This window comes from Aptenodytes forsteri, unplaced genomic scaffold, assembly GCF_000699145.1.
Source record: "Aptenodytes forsteri isolate BGI_AS27 unplaced genomic scaffold, ASM69914v1 Scaffold176, whole genome shotgun sequence".
NCBI lineage: Eukaryota > Metazoa > Chordata > Aves > Sphenisciformes > Spheniscidae > Aptenodytes > Aptenodytes forsteri.
Window position 1 is genome coordinate 685,711 of NW_008794853.1, and position 27,203 is coordinate 712,913.

Consider the following 27,203-nt stretch of genomic DNA (forward strand, 5'->3'; position numbering starts at 1 on the left):
GCATCCGTCCAAGCGGGGGGCTGGGGCGACTCCCCGCCTGCGTGGAAAATCAAACACCCTTCTCATGCAGGGATGGGCAGCTCTGACCCCTGGTCAGGCAAAAGCAAACCTCTCGTTGCAAATACAGCTCTTTGGTATACAGAGAGTCATAAAATTTAGGTTCATTTTTAGTATCTGTTTAGCAGTTGCTTTCTATAGCATGCATTTAAAAAGAAGCAGCTTCCAAGTATAGGTGTCGTTAGGATTTATAGTTCATGACTTTGGTTTTTTGTCTTCTTTCTGCATGCGTTTTTGTCCTTTGCCTTTGTCCGCCTGTTTATTCTGGGCTGCTTGTAGCTCAACATAACATCTGAAGTGACTGAAAATACAGGGTTATTTAAAGGCTAGATGAGGGGTTCAGCACTATAAATCTCAAGGTAAAGATTCCGCAACCATCTTTGACAAACTCTGTTGAAACACAGGCCATAATGTGTAATTTATCTCACCTTTCCAAACTTGCACTGGCCCTGCAGGGCCATCAAGATTTAGCGTTTGCTTAAATAAGCTGAGACAGTATGATTTAGTGTATAATCAAGAATTGGATCTAAGTAAAAGGGTGACATTTCACAAGGTCACTCTTGTTGCTGTAACAAAAGCAGCTGTCTGTACAGCAAAAGAATGGGAATAATTAAGAAGACTTTCTGAACCCAATTAGAATTGCAATCAAGAAACATAGTATACTGTGGGAGATATGCTAGGTTAGTCATCATAAATGTTAGTTTTTCCTTCTTCAGATATTACTTTAGCGTTAAAATCTGATCAAACATGTAATTCGTCTTTTATTGCAGCGGATTTTGTTTTATTTCAGTACATCACTGACAATGAGCCTTTCTTCTTTCACATATCGACATTGCACATTAGCTGCTTTAAATCAGGTGTTTGCATTTACTTTTTGCCCCAATGTTTTCTAGTTCTAGTCTTACCATTCAGTCTTTGTTTTCTTAAATTGTATCAATATATCATTAGACATTTCTTAATTTACAGAAAAATACTATCCATAACATTTCAAATTTGAGAGACCTGTAAGAGAGCGTATTGTATTAAAAAAACTCACAGCTAGCAAAATCTCACAGTTTCTATATATTACTGCTGAGAGTGTCTCAAACTTCTGTGAGCAATAAAAAAATTTACAGTTGATATGTGTCCATAGGGGTTAGGATCTAACAGTTTGTACCATGGGAAAGCTCTTAGTATCATGGTGAAAATCTGGATTTCAAAAGTGCAGGAAAATTTAAAGATCATTCAGAAATGGCATAATAAGAGTGAACATATGCTTATTGTAGAGTACTAAAATTCTACCCTTTAAAAATTAGGAAATGTGTGCCGGCTGACTGTGCTGAAAGTCACTCAGGGGAATGAGCCCCTCCTTGGCATAGTATCCTTAAAGTCCATGCTTTTGTCAGAAGTGTAGTCTTCTTAGGCACGCTAAAGACTAATGTAACAGTAATTCTAGAGACCTAGGTTGGTCTTTAGTTAACTCGAATGTTTGCTCTTTGTTTTGTCCAGGCAGGAAATGGCTGTGTTTTCAAATGAAAAAAATGAGGGCTTCCCTCTAAACTCCTCCTATAGTTATTTGAAAAGACTAGTTTATCAAAAGGCATTGGAGGAAGATGGGAAACAAGCCAAATGAGAAAGGCCCATATTTGAATAGCGATCAAACTTCAAATGTATCTCTGGAGCCTATATTTCAAGTACTGAGAAGAAAAGCCCCCACCACCTCTGTCTGTGACTCTTTCCTAACCAAGCTCTGAAGCCCAGGACTGACAGCACTGGGTTCTCACAAAGAGGGAATAGGTGTTAAAGAATGTCAAGTTCAGCAGAGGATACATAAAACTTAAATCACTTTTGGCAGTCCATCAGAAAAAAAAAGAGATTTCCTTTATAAATCTGTCCACTGTGCTTTTGAATATGATTGTTTTGTCCAAATCTCCTCTGCAATAGTAAAATCAGGATGAGTCTGGAGGCTTACTTCAGGCCACTCAGCGCCGTACAGATGATCAGAAGATTCTTTTAGGCTCATAGCCAGATCACAGAAATAAAAGCTGAAGGAAAATATGTATTATTCTGTTAAGCTCAACTCCCTTCTGAGTCATGAGTGCTCCCCGTTTGCGTGTTCTCTAGTGCTTTGTTCATCCTAGTGCTGAATTCGCCAGTACTTTGGGGGGGGGTGTGTGTTTTTCCACTGCTAACTTAATTCCATCAGTCTAATATCATTGGCGTGATTTCTCTCTTGCTTGGTATTTACATCATCCTGAATTTCAGAGTAAGTTAAAATGTATCCAGCTCAGCAACTTTCCCATTTTGGGAAGAACATCAGATACTCCCTGTTTGTAACTTTAAATGTGTCACATACATTTCCTTTAGCGTGCAAGAGTCCAGCTGGGATCCAAAGCATGTATGTACGTCATGGCCTTGAGAACTGCTTGGTACTCTGGTTGTTTATTTGTTTTTTTCAAAGAAAACTAGATTGTAAATTAGCAGGATTTTTACATGATATATCACAATATTGGCTTCATTTCTGACAATGAAGAGTGGAGATTATTGCTTTATAAATACTACTAAAAGGACAATCCTGGTAGGTCTACAAGAACTCTACTTAAGTGCGGGACAGAACTGTTGCCACAGTCATTTTCCTTTTGAAACCCACTAGAAAGGATGCTCTTACAGGAACGCTGCAAAACTGCAAAGACTCAGGTTCTTGCTAAGTTTGAGGATAAATAGAGTGGAAAACAATACTTTTATTATTCTCTAGTTTGTTTTTAAAATTTCACTGGATCTTCTTTGAGGCTGGTAACTCATAGTTCATGATTCCTTGCAATAATAAAGCTCTGAATTACTGAACAAGTAAACATCCTGGCTACAGTAATAAAATAGACACTCTAAAAAGCACAGGAGAAATACTGCTTGCCAGAATATTCTAAAATACTCAATCAATTCAGTCTTCTTTGGGACCCAAGAAAAGATACTATGGTCCAGATGTGCAAAAAGAGTGAAACTACTGTATAAGCCCCTGTATATTTCACAGTCTCTGTAAAGATGAAATTGGGTGGTTCTCATCATGAAGAATTGTGAAGAATCAGCATGACTTTCAGTCTTGGGGTATTCAAAGCCACATCTAATTTTCAGTCATCACTGTCACTGATCAGAGTACAGGAAGTAGCTCCGCGGATCGTTTTGAGGGCTCAACTTTTGTTCGGTGCATGTGCCCTTGTTGTGTCAGGTGGATCTTGTAGCAGGACTTCTCAGGGGAATCTCTAAATGACAGGTCAGTAATTTACCTTGGAGTTTCACTCCAGGTGTGGAAGGTAACAAATGATCCTCCTAGTAAACAGCCTCTCGACACTTTTTGTCTCCTTAGTTTTTATATTGATATGTGGTGACTGTAACAGGGAACTTCCCTCTCGATTAAAGAACAAGATTGCTGCTGACTTTCGGGAGTTTCCTTGAAAGACATTCAGATAGTTGTTCTGTGGATAAGAACTGGTATTTTTCCTTCACTTACTTCATGTGTCTAAAAACCACATGAAATTCTACTACTTTAAATTTCAAATGGAGACTGATGATTTGTACTTCATGAAAATCTTTGTAGAGTACGAGGTAGGAATTTTTCTGTCATGTAGGCAAGTTTTTTTGCACGTAAATCAGGCAGTCATTATTTTGAAGAATGGTTAAAATCTACAGAAGCCAGAAGTAGCTTGAAAGTTCAACAATGGGAAGTACAGGAATTTACAGCTTGACTCTGGTCTCCCAAAAGCAGCGTGAATTAAAAGGACCGAATGTGAAGAACAAGGCCAGATTGAGGGCCAGTATCGTCATAAGTTACTTCATTCAAATGTAACGAGAGTGTGGAGGGGGAATAAATAACAAGAAACATCAGGATGCATTTGTGCATAACCAGCACTGTTTCAATGATGAAATACAGTTTGGGACACAGTGTCATTGGTAATTGGCAATACACAGCTGCGTCTGTCTAATGAAACCTGGCAAATTCACGGCCCTGCTTTTATGGAGCGCAGATTATAGTGGACCTAATGATTGAAACCTTGTTAGATTTGTGAGGAAGACCTCAGTCTTTCTGTTGCACTGTCATTATTCTGCAGGTGTCCTTAAATAGAGGTGCACTATGTCATTGCTTGCTTGTTTCTTTTCACACTGTCCTTACAGCCACCTGCTTTCTCCTCCAGTCTCTTACCTCAGCATCTATTTTGGGTGATCCCGGATACATGCAATTTCTTCTCTACGCTATCATGACCAAGAAATGGTCATCTTCACTATTTAAACTGAGTGACAGCGTGATTGCAGGTTTGCATCAGCTCCCATGTTTCATTTACAGTTTGTCAGTATTATGTTTCTTCGGCCTTTACCTCAAGTCTTTTGCTACCCTTTTCTGTCTTCCTCTCCTACACGCTTATGTGTCCTCTTGTGCTTTTCTTTCCAAACATGCCGTCTTCTTTTCTCATCCTTTCTTTCCTGCTGTGTCTTTGTCCCTCTTCATCTTGTGCTCCCTGTTTTTGCTCCCTTTGTCCACTCCCACTGCAGACGTTAGCTGTGCTGTAACTTTTCCTTTGCAAAAACACTCTCCGTATTGTTCTCGTATTGGCACTTCCGTTGTTTGCTTTCCTAACGCCGCTGTGCAGCCGTCTGCTGCCGCCTGACGCAGCGATCCGCTCACTGCAGCGCCCTGCAGCGCCCTGCCCGCCACAGGACTCCGCTCCCCCGGCCACCTCTGCCTGGCTCTGGCACTTGAGGCTTGGACCCTCCTTGTCCGCCGGTCAGACCAGAGCATGGCTATCCTGTGCGAGTACTCACTCCCGTGCTGTCGAAGTGCCCCCTCTGCACAGCTTCTTGTTTATAGGAAATGAGCTAATGTTAAAACAAGGGAGGTAAGCTGTCAAATTTAGCCAGGACCATCAAGATGTGCCCTAGCATGACTTTTCCATGAAGGTAATTGTGAAGTTGCAGTTCTTAACCTGGGGTCACACCTAACAGTCTTACTCCCCAGATCCTCTGAGTATCTTCCTCTTAGAGTTTGGGGAGGTGAGTGTCAGCCTGGAGTCCAGTTTGGGGATGCCAGGTTATACTTCAGCTTGCCTTTGTGGAACAATGTCAGTCCCGGTTCTGAGCGCCCATCTCTGGTGGGAAGCTGGCAGTTTCAGAGGGGCTGTGTCTCAGCTAGGACATCCCCTCACCACTCCATGGTGGCTTTATTATGCTGCATGATGGTGAGCAATGGGTTTGCTTTTAGACAGCTATTAACTTTGAACTGGGCTTCAGACTGGAAATTGCTAGTACATGTGCAGGAGAAAGAAGGATATTGGAAATTTTTGTCAGTACTGTAGAATTTGTTTGCTCTGAGAAGGTCATGGAAGACCTTTTGTGGTGTTTGCTTATTGCACATACTGTTTGCCCACGGGACCTCATTTGTACTTCCGTATTTCCTCATATGCCCTACCACATAATGTTAGTCAATACTGAACATCTACAGCAATGTCCGTAACAGATAAAAGCATTATTCATTATTATTATTTTTATACATACTTTCTTGAAAATGTAATTTCAATTTGAGTTACAACTATATAAGCAATTAAGAGATAATTGGAAATGGGTTTGTTACATTAACTGCCTTTCATTTACAAATACTGTGACCTCCGGCTCTGCTTCCCTTTACATGTTATATATGTAGGCAGGCCAGCTGATACGGCTTGCCTGTACCAGAAATCCCACTGCACATGGGAGGGCATGATTTGGAAAGCACATGCCAAAGACCATGGAACATGGCATATGTCCACATCCTCGCTCATCCCTGTACTGTCTCATGGGCAATAGTACTGAATAATGCTGCATGATTGTTTTTCCCAGTCCTGAGCTTTATTTACTTAATTTCTGTGTGTACCCTTATGGACACCACATCAGTGAGCCACATTGATTTCTGTTCTGTGGACGCTCAGTAGCACGGAGAGTGTGGGAAACCAGCAGAGCCATTGGACTTCGATGCTGTGGAAAAGCTCTGCTTCTGCAAGGCTTTTATTCTTTTAACTATATCAATCTCACTTGACAAAAAAAGGGATAAATTTGTTCTGAAAGAGAAGAACCTCAAGCAGAAGAGCCATTGCCTCTTCATTCAGTGTTACCAAGCTCCAGGATTGTATTTTTTATTTTTGTGTTCATTGATTACATTGCAAACTTGCTAAAAAAATCCTTCTGGCCTTCCCCAAAACGCTGTGCATGCCCCCCATCTGTTATTCAGGGATGCCTACATATTATTGCTCAAAGTAGCAGTCACCAAATTAGTCTTCCATGCAGAGGTGAAAACATACTCCTCTTTCATATTCCTCAATAAAACACCCATATTTATCAAGAACTATTACAATATTTAGACTTATTCCATGGGCAAAATATTCTCTTATGCAGTATTTCCCTTCAGTTTTCACTGCGATATAGCGTCTTAGAGTTACTAAACTTCACTTTGTTTCTGTTGAGTACTTTATGCAAAAGGATCTTATTTATTACTGATAGGAAAGAAAGTATCTTCTTTTCCCCAGAAAGTTGTTCCAGTTGTTTACTGTTGGCCCTTCAGGGACAAGTTGTACCTAGAGCAAAAGCTGAGTCAGACTAGCGAGTAGCCTGATGAGGAAGTGACCTGGTTGTTGTCTCCACTTACTGCATCCCACTCTCCGTATATGTGATGTCTGACGATTTATTAGTACTAGACTGTACCTATTTAATATATCATCCACTGACAGCAAATGTTGTTCATTTTGCTGTGCAATTTGAACGAATCAGAATTTCCTGGTACCAGAGAAATCAACCTGCCCTTATTAAAGTAAATTGCCCAACATTTGTTGAGCTTGGTGGATTCAGGAGCAGAACCTAATTGATAGAGCATTCACTTTCAATGTACAAATTTGAGCTACTGTTAATAACACTCCAGGTCTTCATAACTGTTTCCAATTTTAAATGTAGTTAATTCCCCTGTTTACTTTTCCATTTCCATCTTTCTCTATTATGCTCTAGCAAGGACTCATTGTATATGCTTTGAGAGTGGATTATATGAAGATATTTACTGTTGCATAAGGTTTCTTCTATCATTGATCTGCATATTGGAACGTGTTATTCTTCTGTAAGTTTTAAGTTTGCTCTAGGTTTGATAGGTATCATAAGTTCTGATAACTGATAGTTCTACATAAACCTTCTAAAATTACCACAACCAGAAATACTTCCTTTTGTTCAGCAAAAATACATCCTCTTTTTTTCATTTTCTGTTTAATTAGCTTGATTATTTTGGATCATTCATATCCTCATTATTATTTCACCTACCTAAGTCCCATAGTAGTAAGGGACATTTCTGTACAACTTGTGTACTGCTCCACCATTGTTCCCGCAAAAGTGCTAAAGCTCTGGTGGCAGTAACTTCCCCCAAGATGACGATAACCTATTTTGTTACCTCCCAGTTATAAACTTCAGTTCCTTACTCTTCCACACTCAAGGCTAGCTCCCTTTAAAGTTAAATTTTATTAGAGGGACTTTTAAGAAAAAAAACCAAGGGAACTTAATCTTTAAAGGAATTAGCCTTCTGATGCCTCTAGATATTAGGATTTTTTTGTTTTAAAGGCCACCTGTATATAAATTCCAGTAAGCTGCAGTTACAGTACCGTATTGTCTCTTTAAAGATTAAAGAATGTATAGCATTGAAACTATGCTAAATGGAAAACTGCAGGCTGGTGACCCACAAACAAATGTAAGCAGAAGAGATGGCACATCTGCATTCCTGATTCTTTCCATAAACCGCACTATCGTTTTAGCTACTGTTTTGGCACAATTTCTTCTGGCTGAGCCAGAGTTTAGACCATGGCTAATCTGTGGTCATAACATAATGAGAGGAGAATGTGAAGAGATTTTACTCTTTTGCAGCCCACTTGTGGCAGCTGAACATTTACCTTCAGCTAAACCCAGGGGCAGGACTAGGAACTTTCTACCAAACTTTCTTAGTAGTCACAGTGGAAGCCACAGATTTACCAGTTTTTTCCATGTTTTCTACTGTTGAAGCTGCATATTCAGCCAGGCCACTATCTTGAATGAAGCCAGTAGTTTTATTCATGACAATGTGACCAGAACTTACTGGATCAGGTAGGAAAAGAGCAAGTGTGTATCCAAGTTTTGTTTTGCTTTTCTAGTCTATTTAAAATCTCAGTTTGACAGCCTTTACTTTCAGTACCCTGCTGCCTTTATGCATTCATTTGAGCTATTGTGTTCATTTATCACGTTCTGGTACAGTTTGTTCAGGAGATGGAGCTCACACAGGGTCCTGTACAATGTTGGTAATTGTCTTGTTTGGGAAACAAGGAATTCAGGAGATCTACCCCAAGAGTGACAAGCCTTATACTAGTCACTATGGCAAAGTTTCCTCCAGTCAGTCACAAAAGCCTGTGGTTTTGAAGGCTGGAAACTTGACATGGAAACTGGAAACAATCAATCAGAAGATAATTTTTCTTACCAATGGAACTGGGCGTAATATTTTTTTTTCCTATATATAAAAAAATATTAAAAAACTGGTAAACCAAGAGTATATGAATCCCAAACAAAACTGCTCCCTGCTCAAAAATTCTTGTGCCTGTTGAAGGAACACCTGTGAGACAAAGAATTAAAAGTCCTGTCATGAGAAAGTGGAAACGAAAGTGGGACCTTAGGGATACGTTCCTCTGAAGTTAGGGTGTAAGACATCAAGTCTTAATCTGTATTCTGTGTGCATTGCTAATTCTCTCCATTGTAACTGATGCCACGTCTGGCTGTGTTATGATACATTTTCCTAGAAGACTTTGTATATCTTACAGTCCTTAATTTAGCTTGTATGTAAAGCTGGTGAATTCAACAGAATTCATTATTAAGACATTGTAGAGCCTATGTCTAAAATCCTGCTGGACCTCTCAAAATGTAAGTGAAGTTTGATTCCATTCAGTTCATTTCATCATGTTAAGAAGTGACAGTGTGACTTTATTTACCCCTGGAGATGAGGACATGGTCTGCATTGGCTTTAAATGTTGTATGTTCTAGCTATAAATACGGTGCAGGCATCAACAGAAATATTCTAATTTAGGAGGGGTTTCCAGTATATCATTTTCTCAAATTCTTAACCTGTTTCAGTAAAAATAGCTATATTTGTTCTTGATGCACGTAGCTGAGGATAGAAACAGGAAAAGCCATAACATGTACTTCCTTGCACACTGTTTATAGAAGAAGGGAGAGACTTATGTCTTGTTGATTATAGGTATTATGCAACTGAGGCAATTTTACTCGTGTCTTTGAAGTAAAGGCACAAAATTTCATTTATTTTTCTTTGTTTTGTTTTAAAACAATGATTTGGTTTTCAATTAAATAGAAAAGAAAGCTAAAGTTTGAAAGCTGAAACATTTCTACATTTAAAAAGTTATAAATATAATACTGTTTTTGGATCTTTTATTCTGTTTTATTTCAGATCTATGTTGTGACAGTTTGCAATTTCATGATCATGTGCTGTTTTTAACAAAGGTTTCTACCATGTGAAAACTGTTTGATGAATGATGTAAAAGTGTGTAAAAGCTCAAATAGAGGTCAATCAAAAGCATTTTGGGATTTAGGTCAAAGCTGTCAAATATTGAATACCATACCAAACAAAATCAGGCACAATAGTCCAAATGTTTTGTTTCAATATTTTCTGAAAAAGAACAGTGTGATTTTTTCCATTTGCTGCAACACTTTATTTCAAAATTTGTTTCAATTTTAAAAATAAATTTATTTAAAGTTCAGTGAAATGGAACATGCTGGCTAAGAAAGAGGAAAAAAAACTTTCTGTTTAAATCTTTCCACTCAAACATCAGTTATTTTAGGTTGGCAAGAAGAATTTTAAATGCTTGGGGGGGGCGGGGGGTGGTGGTGTAAGCCACTCAACTTACAAAATCTCTTACTTACATACATACGTTCAGACCTTGTTCAATGTTCAAAGTGTGAAATGAGGCAATGATACGGGATGAGCAAACCAGAAATTCATAATATTCATGTATTAGTTACTGCCTGATGTGGATGCTTGACAGTGTATAATATAAAGCACACAGTTTGAACCATTAAGCCCAAGAAATACAAATTGCTCTGGCGTTGAGTCACTGTGTCTGTCTGAGCTGTAAATAAAGGAGTCAACATGCAGGAAGGCTACAAAATCCTCATGCGTAGGAGGAAGCATCTGGTGCATGTGGATGTCTGTACCTTAATACTTTTTCTGACTTCAAGTGTAAATATTTTGTACCAAACATTATCACAGAATCGTAGAATAGTTTGGGTTGGAAGGGACCTCTGAAGGTCATCCAGTCCAACCCCCCTGCCGTGGGCAGGGACATCTTCGACTAGATCAGGTTGCTCAGAGCCCTGTCCAGCCTGACCTGGAATGTTTCCAGGGATGGGGCATCCACCACCTCTCTTGGGCAACCTGTGCCAGTGTTTCACCACCCTTAGCATAAAAAATTTCTTTTTTATATCTAGTCTGAAATTCTGATATTTACAGTTGTGATACTGCAAAAATATTTGCAAAGAAATTCACATGCAGAGTCCAGTAGCATCATGTCATTCCCTGGTCAGGGATCATTTCGCCAGTCATAAACACCTGGCTAATATCTACATTTTAAGTGCCTTATGGAGACATTTCCTTAACTAAATGATCATTTTTCCCAGATAGTCAGTGAAGAGAGGTAGACACTTCCATGCACATGTGATCTCCCTCTGGAAGGCTTTCCAGGCCAAATAGGAAAACATTGGCATTAGACCCTTAAAAATCAGGAAAAACTTAAGTACTTACTTCGAAAGCAGTGAGTCATACCCGCAACTTTTGTTTTTATTTTTCTCGTAAGGGTTGATGAGGCTGACTAATTGTAGCAGTCATTTCATCATTTCAGTTTTGACAAAGAACAGAAATTACTAATAGAAGCACCATGTGGCAGAACAGGCACATGCTTAGAGCTGTTCTTATCTGTCTTAGAGCAAGGTTATATCTACACAGTGTCATATACGCAAACCTGAACTCAGTTCAAGGTAGCTACTCTAACGAGTAGACACATTGCAAAACTGCTCAGCTGGGTAAATACCAAGCTGTGGTTAGTGTAATACCAAGCTCTGCAGTACCACACTTTCTTTAAAGCGAGTGCAGGGCTAGTTCAGGTGTATCTGTACTGAACTAATCAAACACAGCATAACCAGCCGGTCAAAAGAGGCGATTGTCCCGCTGTATTCAGCGTTGGTGCAGCCTCACCTTGAGTGCTGTGTGCAGTTCTGGGCCCCACAATTTAAGAAGGATGTGAAGGTCCTTGGATGCATCCAGAGGAGGGCAACAAAGCTGGTGAAAGGGCCGGAAGGCATGTCCTGTGAGGAGCAGCTGAGGACTGTGGGCTTGTCTAGTTTGGAGAACAGGAGGCTGAGGGGCGACCTCATTGCTCTCTACAGCTTCCTGAGGAGGGGACGTGGAGAGGGAGGTGCTGAGCTCTTCTCCCCGGGATCCAGTGGTAGGACATGTGGGAACGGTTCAAAGCTGTGCCAGGGGAGGTTTAGGCTGGACATTAGGAAGCATTTCTTTACCGAGAGGGTGGTCAAACATTGGAACAGGCTTCCAAAAGAGGTGATTGATGCCCCAAGCCTGTCAGTGTTTAAGAGGCATTTGGACATGCCCTTAATAACAGGGTTTAACTTTTGTTCAGCCCTGGATTGGTCAGGCAGTTGGACTAGATGATCGTTGTAGGTCCCTTCCAACTGAAATCGTCTGTTCTATTCAGCTACAGGTATAGGGTTGGCAGATCCCCACACTGTGTGTCAGGCTGTGATACTAACACTTCTACACTGCACAAAAGAGAGCTTGACCCATCTGTCAAATTTGGCTTCCCACAGGTATAGTCATCTACATATATGCACATGAGAAGAATTTAAATTTCACCTCATAAGGAATAAGGAATTGGAAGAAAAGTTAATTATTCATTAAAAATGCCAAGTTTCATTTTAACAGCATGTTAGTCTGGCTTATGGATTCGTTTAATGTGTCTCCTTCTGTCCCCTGCCATTTTTCCTCACAGACCTTTTGCGGTGGCCACAAATCAGCAAGTGCAGATCACCTGAACTGGAGACATTTTCATGTTATTGGACTGACGGAAATTTTTATAACCTCACTGCTCCAGGAACAATACAACTATTGTACATGAAAAGGTAACAATGTCAAAAAAGAGAGAGAAGTCATATATTTTGCTATGCCCGTTAGCTCGTTGCTGTTAATTTTTCGCTGTGATATGAGCCATACTGTTTTTAAGGGCATAAAACTGTGTTTTAAGTACATATTTTTCAATGTCAAAATTTGTTGTTAATTATTAAAGAATTTGCAGCGACAAGCGTTACTTGGCAGATAATTAAGAACACATTCCTATTAAATTTAGGTCCAGGTTGCAGAATCCAAAACTGAACACTTTATGGCTTGGGAAAGAAGTTTTTAATAGGGAGCTTCAGTTTATTCCTTATCAATCTAACTTGCAACTGTGAGATGTGTTATATCTGTGCACAGATGTGGAGTTTGGATACAAACCCCTTTCAAATTTTTATTAAAGTTTTATAAAGCTCCTATTGATCAGTTGCTAGATTAAAGTCAGAATGTGCAGGTCCAGGTGAAAAGGCTGCTTTGAGACTGGGGATTACGTTTCATTGAGCCCTGTTCAATTCTGATTCACATTCCACTTAAGCTTTTGTAATTTTCAGGTTGTTACAATGATTAGCCTGAAAGAGGACGTAGACATTGCCAGTAATGGCTATTAAGGAAAACAGGCCTTTTGCTCACAGGAATAGGAGGATGTGAGTTTCTGTTCCATCTAATGTACTGTGTTTCAACCTTTTTGATCTACAGACACTTTCTACTGGTGATGATACATTTGCTTAGCAAACTTAAGCCTAATGGCAAGGCTGGCTTTCTTACTCTTCGGAGACCTCTCAGAAATACAGGGATCCAAGTTAAAACCACTATTTAAGTGTAAATGTTTAGCTGACAGTTGTCAGTGACATGTACTATCATCTAACCCAGTCTCCTACTTAACACAAGCCATAGTATCTAGCCGCATACACCTTTATCAAGTCCTGACTCTGGCTGAGCTACAGCATTTCCTTTAAAAAAGTGTCTGGTCATATCAGCTAAGCGCAAGACCGGTGCTTAGTGGCAGAAATGCTTCTTACTCAATTTATGTAGCATCTGCCTTTTTACTTCTTAAGCACCCACTCCAGTATTGAAGGCTGCACTTGGCATAATTGATTTAGCTTAATCCTCCTTCTGTACAGCTTCAATGGGTCTTAGTAAGAAGAGGCATTTACAGAATATTTTTAACAAATCAAGACTGTAATTTTTGAAAAGATCCCTGTTTGGTCCGTATTTGGGCTGAGAGATAGTATCGAGATAAAGAACAGCAACAGCAGATCTGTTTGCCATGAGATTTGTTTTTCTAAAGTGACTTCAGAAATAGTAAATAAATGTCTGTCACTTCTCCTGTAGACTATTTCTAACAATTTGGTCGTTCCCATTTTGTTTTAACTGAAGACTTTCTTGGTTTTGAACCTGCTGAGTAGTTTCAGCTTGGCCGTATGAAAATGTACCTACACAAGCAGCAGTGTTTCTCAGTCTGAGAGTTCATGCCACTCTTTATAACTCTGCTGGTTGTTCTTTTTTAAGAGATGAAATGTGGTATTTTCTGCTGCAATTCTTTTATTTACAAAGAACAGTTATGAATTTTTTAACAAAGTCAGAATGGAAAAACGTAAGAGGTTTCTTGCTAGTAGTTCTAAGCCTGTGTGTCAGGAGTTCTGTATCCCAAGGAATTTAGCCCTTCCTCACTTACAGCACTGTATTTCACACTTTCCCATGCGAGCGATCAATGCTCCAGTGCCTACAGCCCAATTCAGCTCCCCAGGGCAACGTGTTCCCCTGTCCTTGGCTTTGCAGGTGGTGCAGTACCGATCTGCCGTAAGGACTGGCTTTCACTGTTTCAGACCTCATTATGTAGATGGGCATCTTACTGCAATTTAACTTTGCCTGAACAACAGTTGCTTAAATGCATATCAAATTTACCTAAGTTTGTGCTTGCTGGTAGTCGTTAGCACCTACCAGCATAGCAAGATGTGCTCTCTGACTGTTCTTTTGGAAGCAGCATCCAAAGCACAGAAATGCCACTACCAGTACCTGAGAACCTAAACTCATTTATGCAGGTTGCTTGGATAGTGGTTTGGTTTCATTGTAAATCACAATCAATATTGACGTGTTTTTCTCACGTCCATAAAAGTTATGACTTATCAACAACGTGTCTTGTAACATCTATAATTTGTACTTTGTAAGATCTATAAATATCTCTCCCTCTCATGTATATTACATTTTTGTTGTCATTCTAGGAATGATGAAGACTGGAAAGAATGCCCTGATTATATCACTGCAGGAGAAAATAGCTGTTATTTCAACACGTCCTACACCTCTATTTGGATACCGTATTGTGTTAAGCTTGCCAATAAAGATGAAGTATTTGATGAAAAATGTTTCAGTGTTGATGAAATAGGTATGCTTGCATTTTACCTCTATATTTTTATATCACAAGAGGTGTGATGCTATAAGCTTTCGTATTACTTACATACTGTATTTAAATTTTCCCTCTCAGAAAGGTTAGTTTCTAAAAAATATGATATATAGGAAGGGATTTGGCTTTGTAACATATGTAATGTGATCCACACCAAAAAATATTGCCCAGATTGGAAGAAAGCTTAAAGGATAAAAGCAAATACATGGTTTCTCTTTCTGAATACTGGTGGTCTCTCAAATGTGTGCAGATGAGCTTGCCTTCGCTGTCACTCTGAGCCCTTTCTAATGGATGCTACATACCCTTGTTCAGTGTGAGCAAGGATGGCATTAAAATCTTCATTCTGCAAAGTTCTGGAACCAAACTTTTTTTGTTCCTGAATCAACACTAATCAACAGAATCAGGATGTTGTTTAGCATTTCTAAGCTAGAATTTATATTTATTGCAACATGAATTGCGACTGTCTGGGACTTTGCAGATGTTATTGCTTGTTCAGAGCGGTGGTGTATGTATATGCAATTAATTTATTCCTGCAAGTGACTAGAATACCCACCGCTCTCTTTTCTTCAGCTGAGCAAAATTAGATTGATTTTTCAGATACTATAGTTTTTCAGTGTACTTCTATATTACTTACTAAATATTTATCTTTCTGTGTTATTCCTATTATTGTTTTTATTTCTAGTGAGAACTCTGAATTTAAATTTTGATGGAGAACTGTTTATGTCTCAGTGGTTTATAAGCTGCTATTGGGAAATGTAGTGTAATAGGTAATACATTCTTAGTCTTCTTTATTAGTCACTCAGGTGACATTTATGCAGAGCATGCCCACCACCAATGGCAGGGTGCTTTCTTGTTACCAAACTTGTAGTGACTTTGTCGTTGACTCATAGGTTTAGATTTTAATCAGCAAATATGTGGTTAATATGCTTTTTTAGTCCTGAACTCATTTAACAGTGTGTAGTAAGAATGATCATTTCACATGTAAAACTGGCTGTTTTATTCCAAATACTCTGTTTAAACAGTACTACCTGATCCCCCTGTCCACCTTAACTGGACTCTGCTAAATACTAGTCAGACTGGGATCCATGGGGATATACAAGTAAGATGGGATCCACCACCAACAGCAGATGTTCAGAAGGGATGGATTACTCTGGAGTATGAATTGCAGTACAAAGAAGTTAATGAGACAAAATGGAAGGAGGTATGAAGCAAATATTTATTATACAATAGTCATAGTACAGTGCAGGCTTGTTCTGTCCCTAACACGTTTGTACTACTATGAAAATCAACAGGTTTGTAATTGCTAATTAGATGATACCTTAAGTCTTAAACCATATACCCATGTTCCTCTGAAGTTTTCTAGCAACACTGTACCGTTATGTGTCAAGATAGTTGGCATGCAGAATAATAATAACAAACTCTGAAATCCCTGTGTTAGATTAGGAAGTATAGCAATAGCCAGATATATACAAGTTTCTTCAAGGATAAAATATTTCTCTATTGTTTTCCTAAACCTCAGCTATTTGAAACAGTGCATGGTATTTTTAGTAGTTGGAACAGGAATATTTGGCTTGGAAAATGTCACCATGTCAGTCCAGATTCTTCAGGGTACCTATAAAGTTCTAATATTTATATGTATCATTTCAGTAGATTAAAAAAAAAAGAAAGAAAAGCTTTGAGTTATAATTTAAAATTTGATACAATAAGCAAATAAAAATAATGCAACACAGATAAGACATACAGATTTCGTATCAGACAGCAATGGGAAATTTGTGACTATATGGATAGTCCATGAAAGTATAAAATATATATACCCCAAATCTTTTAAGTTTCTTTTTGAAAATCACTTAACTTCTGATGTAGTTAGTTTTCCTATTACAGGGAAGAAATTGTACCCAGCTTACCTGAATGCATAGGCTAAATGCCAGTGTGACATGGCATGTCTGCATATGGAGAACTCTTCCTGAATACCAGTTCAATGCAATGAGAACATTGTTTCAGAGCAGAAGCCTTCCTTTGCTTTCTTATTAATATGAGCTGAGTTAACTGACAGAAGGAAGGCAGATAATACTATTATGAATTTGTCTTAATCTACAAAAGGCAAATTTACCAACTAAAACATAGTCAAACTGCTTTGCTTGCCTTCATCTGTGAAAGACCTTGGACCCCTCCTCACCTCTGATCCTTCTCAATGTTAGCATTTTCTGTTTATCCTACTCCTTATTAGTAAGTCTACAGCCAAACAGGCCTATAATGGCTATAACTTTTTCCTAATACTTATCTGAATTTCTCTCTATACTGTAAGCAAGCTATACTTACTGTACAGCCTCTATATTGTAAAGCCTACGAAACTATATTTTAAAGCCTAACGAAATAAGTTAGGCAGTAAATCAATACTCCTTAAGAACTTGAAAATCTGCAGAGTATTTACGGGATTTACAAAAGCAGGTGGCAATACGGACACCTCTTTAAAAATGCAGTTTTGATATTTTTATAAGCCTTTAGGTATCAATCATATAAATACCCTAATAAAGCTTTGTTCTTGCCTCAGTACCAGCAATAATTGCAGCATGCCTTGAGAATAGTTCTCAGGAGAGCAAAGGTTTTAAGATAGGTGTTTCTTCTTTCAGAAAACAGATAAGGAATTGCTGAATACTATACTTGCCTCAAGAAAAATAGTACTATAGATTATGTTGTACTGCAGCTGTATATATTGTATGTTATTGTGCTTTTCAGCTTAAAAGCACAAACATGGCATAATTCCCTAAGACACTATCAGAGCACAAACGAGAAATTTCTGAACAAAATCTTGGTCTGGCCTAAAACAATAGCAAAACTGAATAACAGCATTGGAGCAACGATTTCACTCTTTGCATTCTTTGCTACAAGTATCTTCTGTAATGAGTGTTGAAGCAGTAAAGAGATAAATGTCTAGTTATACTGGTTTTACTAGTCTTTTACACAAAGGATAATCTTTGACTGCTTAAATATACCATAATGCTTTGTACATATAACTGATACAAAAAACTGATACAAAAATTAATTTATAGTACTTAAATTGTACTAAGTCTCCTCCTTACTGAGACTTGTTTGTAATTTTTTTAGATGTTTTGGGATTGACCTCTTTGATTTTTCATGTATAGCATTCATTTTTTTCAATCCATTTACTAGTTGAAAATAGATAACTTATGAATTGAAAGAGGACTAAAACATTAATTAGTAAACTATTATAACAGTAAGTTATAGTGATAAAAGGATCAAAATTATTGTCTGAGAAACTTCCTAAAAACAATAAAATCCCCACCCTCATATAGCGGGTGTTCATGAGACAGAGCCAAATGTAATCTGGCTCACAGTTTGAAAAAATTTAATCGTTGTTATTAGCTCCTTGCTGGGTATCTTTTTAAAATTCTACGCTCTTATCTTGAAGTTTTGCCTATTACATTCACGAGACTAAAATTCTGTCCCCTCCTACGTCTATCCAAGTTTACTAGTCATGACTAGCAATACCTAGACAGACCCTGTGAGGCTGCTGTGTTTTTCAAACAAGGTGTGAAAACACACATCATCTGAGCAATAGTGAAGAATGGTGACTTCATAGTGAAGTGTCTGTCTATGAAGTGCCTGAAAATGTATGTGTGATAGGGAATCTTGAAAGTCTAATTTTCCTTTAGTTATTTATCATATTTTAGATTGGCCTGATCTTTCAACTTACTAAAAAAACCCCAAACAACCCAGGCCCAGATCCACCTAAAATGGGATGAAATTGGTGATCACAGCTCAGTCCTCAGTGAAGGGGGCTGGACCAGGGAGGATTCTGCTGGCTCTCATTATCTTGTTGAATTTTTGCTGGAAAAGGTCCACTGCACACTGCAGTGAAGTGCGCTTAAGGCAGGGAAGCATGGGATACTAACTCCAGAGCTGAACACCATCATGGTGTCCATACAGCACTGTGGCTGAAATACAGGGCTTACTAGTTTGAGAGATGCGAAACTCATCTCCCTGCACTGCATTGGATATACAGCATAATATCTCCATGTGTTGTATGGGTGCCCAGTCCTGTGCTATACCTACCCAAAGTACCTCTGAACCTTTCCCCAGTACTGCCCATCTCCCAGTTTTCACCATTTTTCTATTAAAGTTGGTGAAAGCCATTGTCTTGGTTGCTGTGTTGCCTGTCATGCCTGGGCCAGCCTCTGCCTCTGGTGCCCCCATCCCAGTGGGCATTCTCAGTGTCCCAGGGGCTCGAGCTGACTAGTGACAAACAGTTGCTCCACAGGCTGTGTTAACCCCCTCTTACAGGGCCAGACTCATGCAGGCAGCGCAATCACACAGCTCAGTGTGACAGCAGGTTTGTCACACGTTTCTTTAGTATGGCAATCGCAAGCATCACTCTGTGTACACTGACTGAACAGCATGCAGTAAGTCCAGCAACCCAGCAGTCTGGTTCCAAGCTCCCCTTCACATATTTTAAATGAGGTTGCTATATGCTGTCGTGCACTGTTATTAGCTACCTTTTATCATGTCTCTCTCATACGGCTTTTAATTGATTTAATCCATACGACAAATGATTTTCAGGGCCTGCATACTGCTTTTTCCAAGTGCCACCATTATTTGGGATACGTAAAATTTTGTGTGGTCCAGCATCCCTAAGAATCTCCACTAATTGTCTCAGGAAAAAAAAAGAAAAAAAGCCAACAAAAGAAAACAACCAACCAACCAAAAAAGAAAAAAACCACCCTACCTGTAAAACTTTAGTGTACTATTTCTTTGTGGCTTCATAGCACGAAATAAGTAAACTGGACTAGTATATATTGTATTCCCTTCCCAACACTGTCCAACTGGATAGTCTTCACATGTTGAAAACCTTTGTGGTGTACAGCAATGGTTCTCCACGATCTTGTGCTCAACAACTAGCAGAGAAAAGCAGTCTGTCTGGCATCACTGCCTCCTCCAAAATTTGACTGGTTGGTTCTCAGAACACTTGAGTCTGGAGTAACATCTGCCACATGGATTTCTATTTTGAGCACATTTTCCATATTTTTATATACTTTTGTTGGGCTGTTGGTGCTAAAATACATATACTTAGAGGAGTAATAGAAGAAGAGGGAGATTTCACATATTGAGACCTCTAACGTGACTTCCTACATAGTTTGATATGCGGCAGTATCTAAGTATGTTGCAGTTAATACAGAAGTCTCAAGACTGACAATCTGATGCCAGCTCTCACAGAGTCTCCATTAGCACATTTTATATGTAGTTGAAGATTTTGGGAGCTATGCAGTGTTCCCCAAGTAAATAACATTTGTAAGGTGCAATACATCTGGTTAGAAGGCCTTTAAATCATTTTTCTTCTTAAAATTAATTCTGTAGTGGAGATTGCACTAGTTTTAAGACTCACATGTTATTTTAACAAGGTTTTTGGCATTGTGAAGTTAGTAATGTTATGTTATAACAGTAAAAAGGATTTACAGCTTGATAAGATCAGTGGGAGATGTTCACACCACCTACTTACGGCATGTAACTGGGGGCAGCTGCCTTTCTTCACTGACTGTATTTACAGAGAGCTTGGATTCTCTGCTTTTGGTCCCCTCAATCACAGCAAAGCCTGATAGGTAGTAAGTCTAAAGTACATGGTGTGAATTTTCTCTGAACTCTTCTCATGGTATTCTTACAGTTCCAGGTAGCAAAAACGCCTTCAAATGTTTATTTCTGAAATCAAGAAGCAGCATAAAATTGCCGGTATAACTCAAACAAATAAATCACAGTCCTTCTGTCTTTACAGTTAGAACCCAGGCTCTCAACAATAGTTCCACTGTACTCTCTGAAGACAGGAAGAGACTATGAGATACGAGTCCGATCAAGACAACGTACCTCCGAAAAATTTGGGGAGTTCAGTGAAATCCTTTATGTATCTTTCTCTCAAACAGGCATTGAATTTGTTCATTGTGCCGAAGGTAAATAAGCAAAGTGCAGCAAAGTGTTTTTATAACCATGCTGTCTTTCTGTCTTTTCGGTGTTACTGGGTTTTTTTTCTCCTTACCGTTGTTGTTGTATGCTTGAATAGATTGATAATTCAGCCTACTACATGAAAATCATTTGGTGAGATTGAGAATGTGTGAGTTCATATACGAGTTCAGAAGTAAACTCAGCAAGACTGGTTCACAGCTCATCAGAGAGCAAAAATACAGATAGCTTTAAGACTCAGAAATAATAACTGCTGTTGCACATCTTAGAGAGCCTAAAATACAGTTAAATCTCATACTTCATCGTCTAAAATGAGCACTCCTGTAGTGAGGAGAAGAATGGTCACTTCTGTTAAAGTGTTCTACTGCTGGCTAAGTTTGTTATCAGAATGATGTGCTTTTCTGATCTGCCCAATACTATCAAGGACAGTGAGTGTTTTTCTGATTCTTGCTTGTCTTGTGCTTGTTTTTAAAGTGCTTTAATAGACAGAAGAAGAAACAGCCATCAAGCACCACATTTTTTCCATTAAAAGAATGAGACAGTGCCTTTTCCTAAAGCATTCTCAGGTCTGAGCTGCTAAATTAACTCTTCAAAATATGAGCTCTTCAGCACATTATTTTAACAAGCTGCTTCATTTCATTTTCCAGGGTATTAGTGAAGGTGTTAAATAAAGCCACCCGTAACTCTTACCTTTCAAAACCTTGCTAGATTCCTCTTTTTAACTCTTTGTATTACTAGTTTTCATTCCTAATTTATATGAACAGCTAATGTTCTGGACATGTGGCATTATTTTATTAAACCCAGCTGCATTAAGTTGTCAAGGTTTTCATATGAACAAAATTAAAATACTACAAAAATCTAAAACCATCCTACAAGCACAGTTTTCTTCAGTCACTACAACCCAGATTCTGCAAGTTGATCCATATCCATACATCTCACACAGCAGCAGTGATCTGATTTGATTGAGAATTTATTCTTGCTTGTTTTATATATCACCTTTAGGAACACAGATTTAAAATCTAATTTTCTGTGTATTAAAAATTTAAAGTAGTTAAATTCAAATGCAATATTCTAACTTTCTAAAGCAGCCGGACATTCGGAGGTCTCACTGACATGACAAGGAGTTACTGGTTCTCCATTAAAATAGGGACCTCTCTAACACAGACATATTCAGGTAGGACTTCACTCGTGCCTGAAAACGTGTCCAGTCTAAAATCTAAGCTGGGAGCACAGGGCTAAAACTGGTACCTGCATTCCCCCCCCACCCCCCAAAGGACATGTATTTATGTTCATGTATATAATTCTAAAGCTTTCTGTCCAGTATTCCTTGGCCCAAAAAATGAGTGAAGTTTGTATGGAAAACTTAAAATTGGGAACAAATGAGAAGAATCTAAGACTACAGCCAGAATAAATTTCTCTATACTTTGTATTCTACAGTGTCATCTTAAGTATAATGGAATTGCCAGTATTTAAAAGATAAAACATTTCATTTATCAGCAGTGTTCTTCATTCCTACCAAATTGCATTTCTCGATGACCTAAATTCTTTGTAGCCACCTGCAAGGTAAATAAAAGGGAGAAATTTTTTTTTTTCAGCTGATGGTTCATAGCATAATTAATGTTCGGCCTTTAGAAGGAGAAATAATATTCTTTTTGACACCACATTTTAGTTTCTGTGAGAGAAGAATAGTTTGCCTATGATTTATGATGCTATTAATAATGTTCTCTCAGCTTGGACGAACAAGCAGTAACATGGTCTGCGGCATTCTATGCCGTCAGGACTACTGGTAGCATGTTCCAAGCAGGCAGACTGTTCCTCATGGCTGGTTTTGCTACATATATTTTCTGTACTAAGATCTTGTTTATATTTAAAAACTTGGTCTGTTTTTTGCAAGGAGTGTCAGTGGACTCACAAATGCAGTATGCAAACTATTGAGACCAAAAGGGTATTTTTATTTCTGCTTAACACAGAACTTAACACATTTAAGTAACCAAAAATTCTCCTATCAGTTTTTACTACTTCGGAATCCTCAGGCAGTGGAAGAGAAGGTTCAAATTAAAGGTGCAACAGAGATGCAGATTCATGCTAACATGTTTTTGTTCTGTTGTTTCAGAAATTGAGTTTCCATGGTTCTTAGTTGTTATCTTCGGAGCATGTGGGCTGGCTGTAACAGTGATGTTAATCTTGCTGTCTAAACAACCAAGGTAGAGAGTTTTTATTTGTCAGATTTTATGTACTTGTAGTTTAAAAAATAGGGTGCTTCAATTGTTTCAAATCTGGGGGACTAGAAACTATTTTGAGGATTGTTGTCCATTCTCATAAGCTACATATGTACGTACTGGGCCTTCAGCAGTGGGAATCTGATTATGTTGACAGCCCCTCTTCCTGTTGGATTGCAGAACATTTTAATCTACAGTATTTAAATAATTAATTTATTTAAGCCTTGAAGGGGATTATTTCTTTAGTCCATTCAAATTTTGTAAATACTATGTTTACCTACATACTGTTCAAAAGTTTCACACAAACATACGTCTATATATATTTGTTTTTGTTCTTAAGACTATTCCACTAATCTCTGACTATTTCTTCATCGACCCAAGGGAAAGAGCTTGAGTCATAGGGGAGTATTTGGTCTCTGTGGATAGACTGCAGCTCCTATAAATAACAGAATAAAATAAAACAAAGCACAGGATTGTGTCATTTATAAAAATGAAACAATGACACATATATAAAAATGACAAAATGGTCTCAAAGTTAATTCATCCCCTAGTATGTGTGTTCAGGGATAGGTTTTGGCAGAGTAATTCACCTTGGATGTCATACCCGTACTGTCCTAGACTATGGAGCAACACCATGGTCAAGTCCCAGTACACACATGCATGTTGTCTGTGGTCTTGTATATACACTTCGAAAATGAACACTGAGGTGTTTTGCACATACCAGCATAAGGACAAGTCACTGAAATGAAAACAATATGGTGCAGTTGGAGCAGCTCTAAAAAAACAGTTTAGGCAAGCAGCGCTATGCTTTGGCAGAGCTTAATTTCAGGAAGCCACTCCCTGCAATAGCATCCCAGTCCCAGAGTTAAGAGCAAGGCTCCTGATACAATGCATGACAAAAGCTTGATGCGACAGAATAAGGCAAGAACAACTTGCATGTGGGACCAGGAGCTCACTAAAGTCAGCACACTGAGCAAAGACTGACTTGGTCACAGATGATCCTGAGGGCTGAAGCATGTCTCTGATCAGAGCTTATTAATAACTTCCATGCTAATCATGACTGCTGGAGGAGGCTTTTCTCCACTGAGGACCCTTCATCTGGAAAGTTTTTCTGGACCTGTGGGCCTGCACCCTTTCCTTCAAGTTGGTGCACGTGGTGGTGGGAGCGGCAATGTATTCTGCAGAGGAGCAGGCTGCATAGATTTCCCATAATGCAAAATATCCGGGCTCAGTTTCCTCCTGTATCTGAAAAGATACCAATTCATATTTTCCTCAATTCTGATATCACAAGATCTGAACCAGGCTCCCTAGGACAGATGCCATAGGGTTAGGCCATACTCTCTCAGAGTTGAGAGATGCAGGCTTGACTTACGCAAGGCTAAGAAAGGAGCAGAGCGTAGTTCTCCCTCCTGAATGATTTCTCCAGGCAGCGAGTGGTAAAATCTTTTGTCTGTTTCGTTAGAAGCAGTGCCCAATCCTGTCAGAATAGCTGATTTGTGGATTCAACTGTAAGTGCAAGTCTTAAACTGGCACCCTGAGAGCCCAGCCAGTGCACAGCTAACACAGCCGCTCCAGGGATTAGGTGGAAAATTACTGGGTTTCTGGCTCTCATTGAGGCTTGCTGGGCAGAACTTTTAGGGTCTGCCAAAAACAAAAACAGCTCTGGAATTTGGGCCTGCCGTAGTTAAGCAGAAGGTGCCTAAGTTTCTCTATAGCACTCCTTAAGACTCCTCTGATCCTCTCTGGACCTCACCAAGGTCACTAACAATGCAGCAAAACTAATATTTGGATTTGGATCTACCATTCCCACAGATTACTTTCTGAAACAGGCAAGTAACCCAGTATAAAGAGAATGTTGAATTTCCCTTTTGGGAACTACAGTTCACCTGTTTGCAAAGGAAGCAGGGAGGTAAAATGGAGGAGATAGGCATGACCTGCTATTGTTGGACTATTATTAATGGAAAATCATCCTTCTATTTGGGTTTTCTTTTTTTTTTTTTTTGTCCCCCCCAAAGAATTAGAAATTCACTTGATGAAGGATTAGAATAATATGTATTTCCACAGTATGTACATGCATAAGCAAGTTACTTGGCCTTTGTCTACAAGGGTAAAACCCTGTCATTATTATATATTACTTGTTATGTTAATAATCCAGAAAACAGAAGTGTCATAGAGATCGCAAAATACTAGCCTAAATTTTTGCAGTTGTGTTTCTGTTTTATTTATTTGTTCTAAAGTACTTCCCTCTTTTCACCAACTCCCTTTTTCTATTCCCCTATTTAAATTTATTTGGCTTATGCAAGAATACTGTGTCCCTGAAAAAAAAATTTGGGGAAAGTCACTCTGCACTGAGGCTTGTATCAGGTTTCTTTGAAAATTATGTAAAAAGGGAAACTATTGACAGAGCTCTAGGAATTTACTCTCTCTCTATAGAGCATTACATTATCAAAGACTAGACTCCAAAATGGATTCCCACATAAATGTATGTGATTTCAAAAAGGAAGGCTGCAGAAAACTTCTTTTTTTATTTGCAGTGAGAGAAAACAATAATTCTTTTCCTTAGGACTATTTGAAATTTAATCCTCAAACAGTTCAGTTCTGAAGTAATTAAGTATAAACGCAATGTAAAGCTCTTCTTTCTAACTTCCTCAAAAAGGACCACTGTCAATTAAAAGCCATCATTTATTTCTTCCAGGTTAAAAATGCTGATTTTTCCTCCTGTGCCAGTTCCAAAGATTAAAGGGATTGACCCAGATCTCTTGAAGGTAATATTGTGCTCTAAAATCTACAGTGGGAATCTTTGTAGTAATAGCAGGTGACAATTGTTGTCCCAGGCAGAAAAAATTTGTAGGAAAAGATTATGACATGGGGGGATTTGCCACAGAATTAGTTTTCATAAAATAATAAAAAAAACCTTGCAATTACTACATCAGCTACAGTTACCTTTCCTTAAGTTAACATCATAAAAAGCACAAGCATATTTATTATTCCCTTCATAACATTCATTTTTTTCTTCCTTTATAGAAAGGGAAGCTAGATGAAGTGAACTCCATCTTAGCCAGCCATGACAACTACAAGACACAGCTGTACAATGATGACTTGTGGGTTGAGTTTATTGAGTTGGACATAGAAGACCCTGATGAAAAGAACAGAGTCTCGGATACTGACAGGCTCCTGAGTGAAGATCATCTGAAATCACATGGTTGCTTGGGAGCGAAGGACGATGATTCTGGACGGGCCAGTTGTTGTGAACCAGATATTCCAGAGACAGACTTCAGTGCAAGCGACACATGTGATGCCATCTTTGATATTGATCAGTTCAAAAAGGTAACTGAAAAAGAAGAAGATCTCTTGTGCCTTGATAGAAAAGATAATGATGAGTCACTTCCAAGCCTTGCCGACACAGACACCCAACAGCCACATATGAATACTCAGTCCGAAAATAGCCAGCTGTGGCCACCTTTTGCAGACAGCATTGACTCAGCGAGCCCATCGGTCCATACCCAGCTAAGTAACCAGAATTCATTGACAAATACTGACTTTTACACGCAAGTGAGTGATATTACTCCAGCAGGCAGCGTTGTACTTTCACCAGGGCAGAAATCCAAGGTGGGGAGAGCACAGTGTGAAGGCTGCACAGAACAAAACTTCACCATGGACAACGCCTACTTCTGTGAGGCAGATGTGAAAAAATGTATTGCTGTGACTTCCCACGAAGAGGACGAGCCGCATGTTCAGGAGCAAAGCTGTAACGAGGACGCTTACTTCACCACAGAGAGCCTTACCACTACCGGTGTCAATCTTGGAGCTTCAGCAGCAGAAACCCCAAGTTCAGAGATGCCTGTTCCAGACTATACGTCTATTCATATCGTTCACTCTCCACAAGGCCTTGTGCTCAATGCAACTGCACTGCCTGTGCCAGACAAGGAATTCAACATGTCTTGTGGCTATGTGAGCACAGACCAGCTGAACAAAATCATGCCGTAGCTCTTCTTTGACTAGGTGTGTGCAGTATTTCACAGCAGAGAGTCAGCTCGGGCTTGTACGCTGAAACCAAAATGAAGTCTAAAAGTGTGTCGTGGTTCTTATAATTTTATCTGAAATGTTGCAACATAAAATATTCATCAAAATATTCCTATTGTGTTCTGTAAATATTATCTATGAATTTGTCTTGAGAATGTTTTACTAGCAGTGACTGTCTTGTTCTTGTGGGTGTTGATTTTTGTGATACTAAACATTGAAGTTACTATGTTTAATGTACAGTAAATCATGCATTTTGATAAAGCTAAAAATCAGGTGGTTTAAAGTCTAAGAATTTAGTAAAAACCATGCTGTTGGCAGAGATCTTTATATCAATAATTTGGAACTGAACATA

General features: G+C 38.8%; 1 protein-coding gene across 1 annotated transcript in view; it reads left to right on the forward strand.

Annotated features, from left to right (window-relative positions):
- The window catches only part of GHR (growth hormone receptor), an 84,184-nt gene extending 56,981 nt beyond the window's left edge, over positions 1 to 27,203 (forward strand). The window contains exons 3-9 of the mRNA XM_009274532.1: positions 12,123 to 12,252; positions 14,464 to 14,624; positions 15,665 to 15,843; positions 20,428 to 20,599; positions 22,723 to 22,813; positions 25,524 to 25,593; positions 25,853 to 27,203. Of these exons, the coding sequence (XP_009272807.1) occupies positions 12,123 to 12,252; positions 14,464 to 14,624; positions 15,665 to 15,843; positions 20,428 to 20,599; positions 22,723 to 22,813; positions 25,524 to 25,593; positions 25,853 to 26,815 (1,766 nt within the window). The 3' untranslated portion in view covers positions 26,816 to 27,203. The remainder of the gene's footprint in view (positions 1 to 12,122; positions 12,253 to 14,463; positions 14,625 to 15,664; positions 15,844 to 20,427; positions 20,600 to 22,722; positions 22,814 to 25,523; positions 25,594 to 25,852) is intronic.